This window comes from Pteropus alecto, unplaced genomic scaffold, assembly GCF_000325575.1.
Source record: "Pteropus alecto unplaced genomic scaffold, ASM32557v1 scaffold71, whole genome shotgun sequence".
Lineage (NCBI taxonomy): Eukaryota > Metazoa > Chordata > Mammalia > Chiroptera > Pteropodidae > Pteropus > Pteropus alecto.
The window spans coordinates 20,049,676-20,062,291 of NW_006433024.1; the positions used below are offsets into that span (position 1 = coordinate 20,049,676).

A 12,616-nucleotide genomic window follows, 5' to 3' on the forward strand; every position below is an offset into this window, starting at 1 on the left:
TCCCTACACAAGAGTGGGGTTAACCTGCACGAGCGTGGGGTTCACTCTTCTCCTTTCCAGGGCTAAGCTGGACCCTCCTCTTTTTCCGTGCGTGAGGTGGGGGGCGGCGAAGCTGCGCCCTCTCCCTTCGCGTGGAGGCGGAGGGCTAACCTGTGCTCTTCTTCTCGTCGCGCTTCATGCCCTTGAGCCGCTTGAGCATGCCGCGCAGGTCCGTGACGCCGTGCTGGAAGGCGATGCGCTCGTACTCCGACGGCGGCGCCTGCCGCAGGATCTCCCACACGTCCTCCTCCGCCGGAGCCTCCAGCTTCGAGTCCCTGTGTCCCGCAGTCCGTGAGCACAGGCCTCAGGGGACACCGCGTGGCCAGGGGCAGGATTGCAGACCCCTCCCCTAGCGCGGGGCTTCTTGGGGCCAAGACCAAAGGGTTGTAGCTGCCCCGGCCCCTCTGCCCCTTCCTTTCTGGTGGGGCAGCTTGAGCTGGCATGAGTGTCCGCCAGTTCCAGGGGTCCAGGGAGCTTAAGGCTCAGTGTGGGGGCTGAGGCTAGGAAGGGGTTCTTGATGGAAGTAAGGGTGATGGGGGTGCTGGGCGCCACAGGGCACTCACCGTGGGGTCCGGAAACTGCTGCTCCAGGTGGGGAGAAAGGCAGGGACCCGTTAGAGGAGTGGTCTACTGCTCCACAAAGACTTGGGGGGTGGAAGCCCATGGCCCTGCCCGCCTCCTCCTCCCTGCACTCACGCCCTTCCGCCTCTCCTTGTTTACCCCTCCTGAGCTCTGGCAGGTGGGTATCAGAACCTCACCCAGGTCTGTCTGATTACCAGCCTCATCCATCTCTCACCCACTGTGATGGGGATGGGATCCTGCCAGCGTCCTGCTGCCCCCAAACACCCGACCCCAATGCTTACTCTCTGGGCCACAGTAGCATCAGGCGTAATGCAGGGTCCGGGAGAGAGAGGGAGAGGACACAGAGGACATGAGTCAGTGGGCTGAGCTGGGTGAGCAATTCCTGTGGCTCTAGGGCCCTCTCCTAGCATCTTCTGGGTCCCCGAAACCTACTGAGGTGAGCTATTGCAGACTCGAGTGTGGGGTGGTCGTGGGGGATGCTGTGAGGATGTTAGTTCACAGGACATAATATCTGTAGAGCCCTCTGACTCTTCCCAACACCAGGATTGTCCCATCTGACCGACAATGAAACCAGCTCAGGGAGGTGTAGTGACCTGCTCAGGGACACACAGCTGTAAAACCACAGTGCCAGGATTTTTAAACTGGGTCTTGCCACCTTCCCCAGGAGCTGCTACCCAGGGACTCACCTCTTCTTCAGCAGTGAACTGAAGTCCAGAATCCCAGCATCCTCGTGGCTGTCACTGTGGAAAGGAATCCCCAATGAGGTTGAAGCAGAGCCTACTAGACGGGGCTGGGAGCGGGTAGTGGTGAGGGGGGAGTGATAGGAAGGAACGCTGGCCAGATGGCGGCTCTTTGCCTGTCTCAGACCCCTGGGGTCTGTGTACTGGGCATGTAGGGCTGGGGGAGGGAGGGGTACCTGATCCGACGACCACCTCCAGCCAGGCTCCTGTGGGGGTTAGAACCAGTTCCTCACCTGCCCAGGGAGCTTCCTCTCCCCCATGCCCATCAACTTAGCCCTGACCCCCACAGCGCCCCAGCCCTGACCCTGAGGCTAGCCACCCCTAGGACCTGAGGAGACATGGCCACTCACGTGCGGCGGAAAGCTGATCGGAGGTCCAGGTCTCCAGGGCCAATGGCCTCTGGGTTCAAAGAGGGAGATGAGACAGGGAAAGGGACTTCAGAGGGAACCATCCCAGGATCCCTGGGTTCTAATACCACAGACCTGCCCATCCCCGACCCCTTGGGAGTGGGAACCTTCCCCTGGACCCCACATCCTGAGCCTTGCCAGGGTCAAGTTATCAGGGAGGGGGACAGGTGATCTTAGAGGTGGTTGATCATCCACTCATCTCTCAATTCACCTGTTCACCTGGGCCAGGAGCCTGGGACATCAAGATAAGACCCAGACAAGATCTAGACTTGGCCGTCACCCTACTCCAGCCCTGGAAGCCTCCATGGATTTCTTTCATGCCCTTGAATGAGCAGCTTTGGGCATGTGGCCAGCAGTTGTCTGGCCAGGACTAGGCATCCTCCTTAGCATTGGGAAAAATGGAGGCAGGTACTAGGGACAGGACCCATGGGGAGCCAGAGCTCAGGACAGAGGCCAGGGCACCCTCCTCACCGTGGACTGTGAGATTGAAGTTGCAGCTGTCGAATTTGTCCTTGGTGGACACCTCACAGCGGTAGCCACCAGCAAATGTGGCCTGGGCATCTGAGATGTGCAGCTCGAACAAGTAGACCTATGGGGGTGAGATGTCAGGGGAGATAGGGGCTAGAAGACGAGGTCCTTCACCCCTAAAGGAGACTGGGGGTGGCTAATGGCCACCAACCTTCTCACACGTCAGGGTTTAGTTAACCCATAGTTTTGTGTAACTAGCAAAAGAAACCCCTTCTCAAGACACGCCACTGCCATGTGTTGGCATAAGGTGGTGATAAAATAGAAATCTCTGATGGCTATAAGGCAAATGCCATTCACTCCAGACGAGGCACTTTTGTGCAGTGCGCAGTCCGTATAACTGGACATGTCAACCCCGCCCTGCCAGAGGCCGCCTTGCCTGGGCCAGAAAGAGTAAGAGAGCGCGAGGCTGCAAGTCACAGCACAGGTTCTAGGCCTGGCTCTGAGTAACCTCAGACCAGCGACGACAAACTCTCAAGCTTCGGTTTCCTCGTCTGTATCATGGATTGTTCTGCTTGGCCACTGAGGCCCTTAGCTCTGATACCCACCCATCCAGGGGCTGTTCACCCTCACTGGCTGGTGCTCCCCACGCTTCACCATGTCCCTCAGCCTTTTGAGCTCCCTGGGACCCCAAGTCTTATTGTGCCCCCTTGAGACTATCTTGCCCTGCAAGCTCCCCACATCTCACAGGTCCCCTGTGCCTCCCCATAACTGTCCTCTGAGCCGCCCCATGCTCCTCATGTGCACTTAGCTCCCCAACCTACTTCCCAAGCACCCCTGCCCCTTCTTTGCACCCTCCATGTGCCTCCAGTCTCATGGTGCCCCCATGCCTCCCAGGGCTCTCGTGACCCTTTACATGTGTCCCCATGATCCCTGTGCCCTGCAGGCCCCACCTTGCTGGCCCGGTCCCCCTGTGCCCGCAGGCTCCTGTGCCCTGCAGGCCCCACCTTGCTGGCCCGGTCGTAGCTGTCATGGAGCTGCAGGTGTTGGCCCACCTTGCTGCTCAGGTCCACCCACTTGCCCTTAAACCATTTGACCATAGGTGGTTTCAGAAGGCTGGCCCCAGCCACATGGGCTGAGAAGGTGATGCTGCCACCTACAAGAGACAGGTGACAGGATGGGCTTGGGGATGCCCTGATGCCTCCCTCCTACCCCCATACCTTTGGCTGTATTGGCTCCACACTCACCCACAGTCACCTCGCCATCCTGTGGCCGTGTCACAAACAGGCCGATTGGGTCATCAGGGGCACTGTGGCCATCGGGGGCTGCTGAACTTGATCCTGTGAGCAGAGACCTTTGAGAGCTGCCCTGAGACACCCCCATTGGCTGACCCTGGCTTTCCCTGCCCAGCCCCTCTCACCTTCGAGACTTGGGGAGTCTCCTTCTACCTCAGTGGCTGAGGTCGGGGCTTCTCCGGGAACTCCGGAAGCCTCGGCAGGGGCAGGAGCGGGGCCTGGCACAGGCTCTGCCTTCTCTGCTGGGATCAGGTGAGGAGTCATGGAGCAGCTTCTAACCAGAGACCCCTCCTGTCCCCGGTCCCTCCTCAGTCTTTATAGACTCAGTAAATACTGCAGTGTGTGTAGAGCTTCATCTGGTCCCTCTCTTCTTCTCACCCGCCCATGACCCCATCTGTCCCCTAAATTCTCTCGCTTCTCTGCCCACCACCTCTCTGAGCTCATGCACCCACTCCTCTCCTTTGCCCCATCTCTCCTGAGGATCAGACCCAAGAATACACACTGTCTACGAGGCGTCTCACTTGAATGAAAATTCCAAAACCCCTCCTCTTCTCTCACTCCCCAGGAGCCTCTCAGAGATGGCTCATGCTGAGCTGGGGAGCCAGCCTGCATTTCACCTTCTCCTGCCCTCACAGACCGTCTGTGCCCACATCTCCGTGAGTCTGCCCTGACCAGCTCTGAAGTCTGTCCTTCCTCTCCTTTCCCAGGCTCTGGCCTCGGTCCAGGCCCCAGTCTGGGCTGGGCTCCCCCCACCCCGCAGCTCCCAGGACTTCGCTGGTGGCACACAACACGCCGGCTGTGTGTGGGTGTCCAGTGGGAGGACAGGATCATGTCTTGTTCATCTCTGAATTTCCCCCACCTCCACAATGTCTGGAACGAGCCAGAGAACCACATGGGGGCACTCAGAGAGGTCTTGCTGCAGGAAAGGGGGCTTTCCTGGCAGAAGGCACAGCCAAAGCAAACGCAAGAAAGTGGGAAAGCACCTCCTACACCCCGAGTGGTGGAGAGCTGGCGGGACTGTCCCTGCACCCAGAAGCTCAAACCTCAGGGAAGACTGACCAGGGCCTTACCTGCTTCTATGACCTTGAGGTCAAACTTAACCTTGGAGGAGCCAGCGATGACTGCATAAGACCCCTGGTCAGCAGGGCTCACGTCCCGCACTGTCAGCGTGTGCCGTGTGCCTTCGGCTGCCAGGCCAAACTTGTCACCGGCACTGATGTCATTGCCCCCTCGCTGCCAGCGCACCTTCACTCCTGCCCGCTCTGTCTCGGCCTCAAACACCGCAGGGCTGCCGGCAGCCACCTCTGCTGACCGTGGCTTCTTGCTGAAGGCTGAGACTGAGGGGCCAATGGAGGCTGTAGGGGCCCTTGGCTTGCCCATGCACTCCACGCCTGCAGCCCCTCTTATTAAATATGGTGCCAATCACTTTAATGCATCACCTTATTTAATGTTCCAATAGTTCTATGAGATAGGCGCAATTATCATGCCCATTTCTCAGATAAGGACACCAAAGCTAAGAGAAGTGACTTAATGAAATCACACAGCCAGTTGGTGTGAGAGTCTAACCTCCAAACAAGACTTTTGCTAAGTGCATCCCTGGGTACCATCCCCAGGGAAACCAATGATGAGCCCAGCTTCTCCCCCACACCATCTGGGGCCCTTGGCAAGGGACAGGTACTCTGCCTACTCGGATGTGGCTAAATTTGTCCTCCAAGGACCTCAGGCTGAGAATCAGCAATTGAGATAAAGCTGGCCTGGGAGGGGGCTGGGGGCTGGGGGACTGGATCTGTGCCCTGGACAGCCTTGATAAGGATACAGGTCAGGACCAGGCCCCCGTGGTCCTGTGAAAGGCTGTGACTTTCTCTGCCCTTGGCCACAGCTCAGGGACCTCTTGACTGTCCTCTCCCAGAGCAGAGTGTGCATTACCTCAGTGTGGGGCCACGCCTGGTGTGGGGGCCGCAGGCGGGCAGGCTCATAAAGCAGAGACTCTCAGAGCTAGAAGGAACCAACCCAACTCCTCCTTGTATAGATGGGGAAACTGAGCCCCAGCGCTGGGAGGGACTTGTCCAGGAGCATTCGGTGAGCCTGGCTGGAGTCTAGACTCAACCTGGGTGCCTGCCTGCAGCGGCCTTTTCCCAAAAGGCAAGCCAGGCCTAACCTTGCTGCAGAAGGAGACGGGGGTTGGGGCAGGGAAAGGTCCTTCTGTCTCCTGAGAGTGAGGGGGCGACCCCAGGAGCCTCCTGCCTTGGCTCCCTCCCCTCTGTGCACCAGTCCTTGGTTCACCCTCACTCTCATCAGAAGGATGAGATGGAGAAACTGAGAGCCAGAAAAGGACCCAGGAGGACAATCCCCTCTCAGGAACTTGACCCCAGTCCCGCCCCCCAATTGTAGATGCCCCCAGCCCTCTGTGCCCCACACTCAGCCCAACCCCAGGCCTGGAGCTACCTGGTTTCTTCCCCGGCTCAGGCATCTTGACAGAGGTCACACCAGGAACTGAGCAGACACAGGCCACCCACAGAGGATCTGAGCAGGGACCCGTCCCCACACTATATAAGGGGCCCTCCCCCTCCCCAGGCCCTCCTTATCTGCCTCCTTCCCAGCTACCTGCTAAATATAGACAAATTCCAGAGAGTGAGTTTCTCTCCAGGAGAAGGTGGGGGAAGGTGGGGCCGCGTCGTTCCTGGCTGGCCCCTGTTCCTACCGCCGCCAGCCCGATACGATGGCTTCTGCCTTCCTAACCTTCAGTGAACTTCAAGGGTACCCCAAACCCTGCCTGTGTATGTCCCTCTGACAGGCAAATTATGCAGTGGGAATATGCTGGGTCCACGAGCCTGAAGCATCCTCGCTGGGCAGTGTGGTTATAGCACACAGGCCTTGAGTCCTGGCTCTGCCAGTCTCTTAACTTCCCAGTGCCTTAGTTTCCTCATCTGTAAAGTGGGGTTGATGATAGCAGCACCCACCACGTAGGATTGTTCCGTGAATGAAGCAGGTTTACCGATAAAAATGCTAGAGCAGCATTGGGCATATAGAAAATGCCGAAGGAATGTTTGCTTTTATTAGTTGGCCCCTCGTTTACCAGCTCACAAGAACCTAGGCTGGCTTCCTGCTGTGGGACCCTGGGTGTGCTCAGTCCAGGGCCGGGTGGAAAAGGGGCAACAGTGAGGCTGACATCCCCCAAGGGGAAGGGCTGGGTGATCCAGCAGGTGAGGGCTTGGGGGTAAATCTCTAAAAACACCCCAAAGTGAAAGACACAAGCAGAACTGGCTTTTGGCCAAAGTCACAAGGACTCACACAAAAATTACTGTTAGAATGTTCTGAATCCCCTCATGCCCCACTCCGAACTGTTCCTCTGTGACCTCTGTACCCTGTAACAGACCTCCTCGCTCATCTGCCTCACATCAGGGGCATCAGCTGCTACACAGAAAAAAGCAAATCACAGACGACACACTCCAAGCGAGACCCATTATCAAGAAAGGTCATTTGTCCCCCATGGTCGAGAAGACACAATTCTCACGAGCATTGTCCATGTGGTCAAACCTTACCATCCCTTTAAACACTGAAGTCCATTCTTTTCTGCCATTTTAAGCCGTTTTAAACCAGATTGCATCCTCCTGCACCTTTTTTTTTTTAATCGCCTACAGCACCTGGTCTTCCTAGGTGGTCTCCCATCCAAGTACTAACCAGGCCCGACTCTGCTTGGCTTCCGAGATCAGACAAGATCGGGCACGTCCAGGGCAGCATGGCCGTAGACTTGCACCTTCTTTAAAAGAGGACTATGCACCACTGACCTTCTCTCCGGGGTCTCTCTCCCTAAGGAAGGTCACAATTGGGCTTCCACGAGCCAGAGCCCTTGAAACGAGGAGGTGTGTGGAGCATGGCCCATCGCTAGTGGCCCCGAGTCTGGGTTCTCTGAGGGCTGCAGGGACTTTCTTCACCCCCAGGCTGTCAGCTGCCACTTCCTGCTCCTGGGTAGTCAGGAGCAAGAAGCTTCTAGGCCACCGGGCTCATCTTTTGTTGTTTCTCCCCTGCTGTGGGCTGGAAGCCAGAGGACACAGGACACTGGGCTTCACCCCAGGGGTCCACTCGTGTCCAGAGTCCTGCTCACATGGATTCTGTGAGGACACCTTGTGGCCCACCGGAGTTCTGGGGCCTAATTCCTGTCCTGCCCACCCCTCGCCAGCTGTGTGACCTTGGACAAATTACTTGACTTCTTTGAGGAGCCTCAGTTTATAAAATGGGATGATTTTAGACTTCCCTTCTCATCATACTGGGGTCATAAGCTAAAGATTATGAGTTTAAGCCTCACTGAGGTTTTAAAAGAAAAACTATTTTTCAGATTTGGAGAGTTTTTTAATGATTTATTTCCCTAATAACAACTGAGGATTCATTCTTTCCACCAGGTCTAATTCCTGGTCAGGCACCGTGTGTCATTGGTCCTCATGTTCCCCCCATCCTCAGTAAATGCCTAATGGACCAGTGAGAAAAACAGAGATCACACGGGCCCAGACAAGGTGCACAAACAATTTTAAGAGATTCTCTGTGCTGCAAAAGGACACACAGAATAACTTTAATAATAGGGTTACTTCAGGAAGCTAATGAGGGAGAAGTGTGGGAAGGGAGAAGGGCTTAAATTTACAGATATAGTGACTTCGAACTCCCAAGGAAGCACCCTGGTTGTACTAAGCAAGGCTGATCCTTGCCTGGGGTCAGAGGCCCCAACGGCCTTCCGAGAGTGGGGCTAGAGTCCTGGTGGGAGATGAAGTGGGGACTTGGATAGGGAACTTGGGGGAGGCGGTGAGGCGAGGCCCGGCCGCCACAGTCCTGCCCCGGCCCCGGGGAGCTTTGCTCCCTGTGTCCAGCTGGGCGAGGGATTAATGCTATGGCCAGCGGGGAGGCCCGGCGGGCCCGGCGGGTCTGCGGGCCCGGGCTCAGTGGGCCGGGTGGCGCCGCTCCACCAGGCCCCCGCGGCCCAGCACCTCCCCGCTGAACTGGTAGGTGAGCTTCTTCTTCACCTTCTTGACCTCGCCTGTCTTGCTGTAGTTGCGCAGTGCACGGGCCATCTTCTGGTAGGTCATCTTCTTGCGGTTGCCCTTCTGGATGCCCCAGCGGTGTGCCAGCGCCTCCTTGTGCTTGGACGAGAACTGGAAGGTGCCCTTGTCCTTGTCTACCCACCAGATGCTGTCCTTCATGTCCCCGCTGCGGAGCAGGTCGAGCAGGAACTGGTAGAGGCGGATCTTCTTCTTGCTGCCTGTGGGAGAGGCGGTCAGCGCGCCAGCACGCACACCCACGCCCACCATTCTACGGGGTCCCCTGGGGAGTGGTCTTGGGGAAGGATGGGGTCGGCAGAGGGCCACGGGGAACCGGGTCCCCCACGGCATGCCTGGTACACACACTCACACTCATTCGCACTCACACACAGCACAGAGAGGTACAACACTCACACACACACACGCTCAGCTCTGTGGTGTGACTGCTGCGTCAGCTGGTCTTGGCTGGGGTGGGCCTAAGCACAAATACGGCCAGGGTTGGGGCTGGGGCTGGGCCCCCCTACCTGTTTCCCCGTGCACGAGGCCCGGCCCCGGCTCCAGGCCGTCCGCCTCCCCATCCGACACCTCCAGTGGGGGGCTGTGCCGCTCTCCCTCCTCCTCATCAGAACTGGGCTGGGCCGGGGACAGCGAGGGATATGGGAGGCACATGCGGGGTAGGTAGGGGACCTGGAAAGGTGGGAGAAAGAGAGTTGAGCCACTGAGGGACATTGGAAGCTCAGGGCTGCAGGGCAGGGGTCAGCGGAGGAGAGCGGAGCAGGCCGAGGGTGGGACGGTAAGCAGGGGCCAGGAACACGTGAAAGAGGCGGGGGAATTTGGAGGTCATTCAGGTTACAGAGGTTAGGCGGGGTCACCACGCATAGGGTGCAGGTTGTGGGGACGAGGGGCTGCTGAAATCCCGCCAAGCTGGGCCCCCCAGTTCAGGGCCAAGTGACTCAGGGAAAAGGTCCCTGTTTCTCACATGCACAAGGTACCATATGGACTAGCAGTGGCCCCGGGGTGAGAAGTAGGGGTGTGGAGAGGCCTATGAGTTAGGTACCAGAGTGCATGGGCTTTAATAAGTGAGCCATGAGTGAGGGAAGAAGCAGTCAAGGTCATGAGGGGAGATAGAGGTCAATGGAGGTCACTGTTTGGGATTAAGGTCAGTGGGTCTGAGCAGGGTCAGTAAAGGGGGTCGTTGGGGAGAGACAGGGGCCATCAGATGTCAGTGGAGGTCAGTGCTCAATGACTCGGATGCTAGATCCATGGGGGGCCAGCAAATGGTGGTTGCAGCCAGCGAGGGTCAGGAAGGCCCATTCGTCGGGTTGGGGTCAGGCGGGCTGGTGTGGGGGGTGGGAATTATCTGGGCTCTGTCCATCATGGGGAGAGAGGAGATAAGGGGTGGGGGGTCACAAGGTCAGTCAGAGGGTCAGGAGGAGCCGTTGGGTCTTCAGCCACCGTTGGCGCCGTAGGGCAGGAAGCGAGTTGAGTAAGAGCCTGTATCAGCTTCCTGTGAAGCCTGGGCCCCACCACGGGCCGCGGGCTCCTTCGGGCCAGGCCGGACCACACGCACCTGGTGGCCGAGGCTGGCATGGGTGGGCGCCATGGGGGTGTCGAGCACGTGCATCTGCTCCAGCTCCATGTGGCGGTAGAGCTGCTGCAGCTGTGGGGGCTGCACGCTCTGCAGCTCCGTGAAGTGGTTCTCTGCGAAGCTCTCAAACTCACTGTGCACATGGTGCGGGTGGAAGTCCCAGTAATGGTCTGTGGGGAACAGCCAGGCAGTAAGGGGTGAGCCCGGGGATGGGCAGGGCAGGAAAAGGTTAGAATAATGTAAAAATAAGAATGCCAGGTTGAATGGGGCTATTACCACAGGCCAGCCTGGACTACAAGGTGACATTAATCACCTTGCCATTCTGCTCATTATCTGATGACCTTATTTTATCGATGAGGACCCTGAGGCTCTGAGGGGCTATATATATAACATGCTCATGGTCTAAGGCCTCGTCAGTGGCAGAGCTGGGACCCAGGCCTAAAGCAAAGCCTGCATTATCAATGACATTTCTACTTTGCCTCCCACATGGCCACCAGGGCACAGGCTTTTGAGCTAGAGGCTGAATCCTGGCTCTGCCATTTACTTCCTGTGTGACCTCAGTCACACGCATGGACTTCTCTGGCCTCGGTGGACTCACCTGTGAAATGGGGATAATAGTTACCAGGAGAATAACAGCGAGTTCACATTTGTAAAACTCTTCGCTTTCGAGTAGGCCCTGGGGGAAAGTTGACTCCCCTCCCCTCCCCTTAAGATCTCCCAGTGGTTCCTGAGCTGACTGGTTGCCCACAGTCACATGCATACGGCCTTGTCACATGGCCAAGGTGTGTGACTGCAAAGTCACAGGGCTGACATTCCTCACACACCAGAACTAGTCCAGGCTCATGTTCAAAGCCATGCCCTTGGGCAGCTGCATCTGTGTTCCAGTGAGGTTACTAGGACCCGAGGCTTTCCTGGAAACTCCCTCATGGGTGCTTTCAGAGTCTGCGGTGGCGTGGATTCAAGTTTGGGGAACAGCCACATGCCACTGGGAGCCCTGTCTGGGACTCGGGCAGGTCTTCAACAAGGTTCCTCTGGGCACCCTTTCCAGGAACAAAAACTGCTACATGTCTAAGGACGTCTTGGGTACAGTTTGGGATCCAAAAGAAGATACGGTGAGAAAGTGACAAGAGGGCTTTTCTCATGTGACCCAAAGAAGGAGCGTACAGGATGCTAGCCCAGCGTCTCTGGGACGAGCACAAGGCCCTGCAGGGGGACCGTCCACTGGCCCCGCGTGTGCATCTGTGTGTGACATATGCGTGTTTGTCTGTCTGTCTCTCTCTTTTTTTTCTCTCTCACACAAGTATATACCCATTCACACATTCCTAAGAAATGACATGGGGTTTTTTTTGGCTCTGGACTTTTTATCAGAAGACTTGCTTTCTAATCCTACTCTGTGGTGGCTTTGCTGTGTGACCCTGGACAAGACAGTTTATCTCCCTGAGCCTCTGATTCTCCATTCTACCGTTACTGATGTCCTGTCCACGTGTGAAATCATTTGAACCCTCAGTCTAGACTTCGCCGCCTCTATGAGGCAGCATGGCATAGAGGAGAGCAAGTCCATAATTTGGGAGTCAGGTGGAGCTGTGTTCAATCCTGGCTCTGCCATTTACCGTTGTGTGACATTGGGCAGGTCATTCCACTTCTCTAAGCCTCAATTTCTTCATCCGTAAGATAGGGCTAATAATTACACCTATGTCATAGGCTTGTTGAAAGATTAAATGAGCCTGCAAAATGCTTAAAAGAGAGCCTAGCACAAAGTGAGTTTCAAAGAACATTAACTATTATTATTATTAATATTATTATGAGCCTGGATTAGCATCCGAGCAAACAGCAAGATGCTTTAATATATGTTTATTTCCTCTTCTTACCCCTGCTCCTGCCTCCTTGGTCAGTGGCTCAGAGAAATAGTTTCAGGGGCCCTGGCTGTCACTTTCTCTCAGAGGCTGGAGTTGGGGCCCCAGCATTGTACCACAACGGCAGTGACCGCTTTTACTCAGCTCTGTATTCTCAGTGCCTAGACCTAGTGGGCACTCCACAAACATTTCCTGAACAAATGAATGAATGAATGAGTCCTATTCTCTTAAGAACTCTCCCTGACTCTCCTCCACAAAATCATATAAACCTGAGGGAAGACAAAACACTTCATTTGTACTTGTATCTTGCACTGAGTTAACGAAATCCAGAAACTCTCCACTTGCTGTGGGAAAGTTGGGTCTGTCTTTTAGAGACAGGCCCTTTGGGGGCTCTGGGATGTGGTGAGCAGATCTAGGATGCTCTTTAGCTATATAGACGGGCTCTTCGGCCCCGCTCCTGGCCCTTCCCGTTTTTGCCTTCTCCTGCCCAGGCTGAAGTTCCCAGATCTTTGTAGAATGCCCCATCAATCCTGCTCACCAACCTCCCATCCTCACACCCACTCCAGTTCGGGGTCGAGGGTCCCTTGAGTGCCTGCAGCTCTCCAGGTGTAGGATGAGGGC

General features: G+C 56.4%; 2 protein-coding genes and 1 pseudogene across 2 annotated transcripts in view; all 3 read right to left on the minus strand.

Annotated features, from left to right (window-relative positions):
* The window catches only part of MYBPC3 (myosin binding protein C, cardiac), a 16,273-nt gene extending 12,390 nt beyond the window's left edge, over positions 1–3,883 (minus strand). The window contains 10 exon segments of the mRNA XM_025044106.1: positions 151–314; positions 603–620; positions 902–904; positions 1,307–1,360; positions 1,537–1,566; positions 1,711–1,759; positions 2,239–2,356; positions 3,240–3,388; positions 3,480–3,572; positions 3,653–3,883. Of these exon segments, the coding sequence (XP_024899874.1) occupies positions 151–314; positions 603–620; positions 902–904; positions 1,307–1,360; positions 1,537–1,566; positions 1,711–1,759; positions 2,239–2,356; positions 3,240–3,388; positions 3,480–3,572; positions 3,653–3,791 (817 nt within the window). The 5' untranslated portion in view covers positions 3,792–3,883.
* Positions 3,884–7,159: 3,276 nt separating this feature from the next.
* LOC112476735 lies at positions 7,160–7,278 on the minus strand (annotated as a pseudogene).
* Positions 7,279–7,903: 625 nt separating this feature from the next.
* The window catches only part of SPI1 (Spi-1 proto-oncogene), a 15,741-nt gene continuing 11,028 nt past the window's right edge, over positions 7,904–12,616 (minus strand). The window contains exons 3-5 of the mRNA XM_006908106.1: positions 10,125–10,312; positions 9,079–9,241; positions 7,904–8,775 (exon numbers count right to left, since the gene is read on the minus strand). Of these exons, the coding sequence (XP_006908168.1) occupies positions 8,456–8,775; positions 9,079–9,241; positions 10,125–10,312 (671 nt within the window). The 3' untranslated portion in view covers positions 7,904–8,455. The remainder of the gene's footprint in view (positions 8,776–9,078; positions 9,242–10,124; positions 10,313–12,616) is intronic.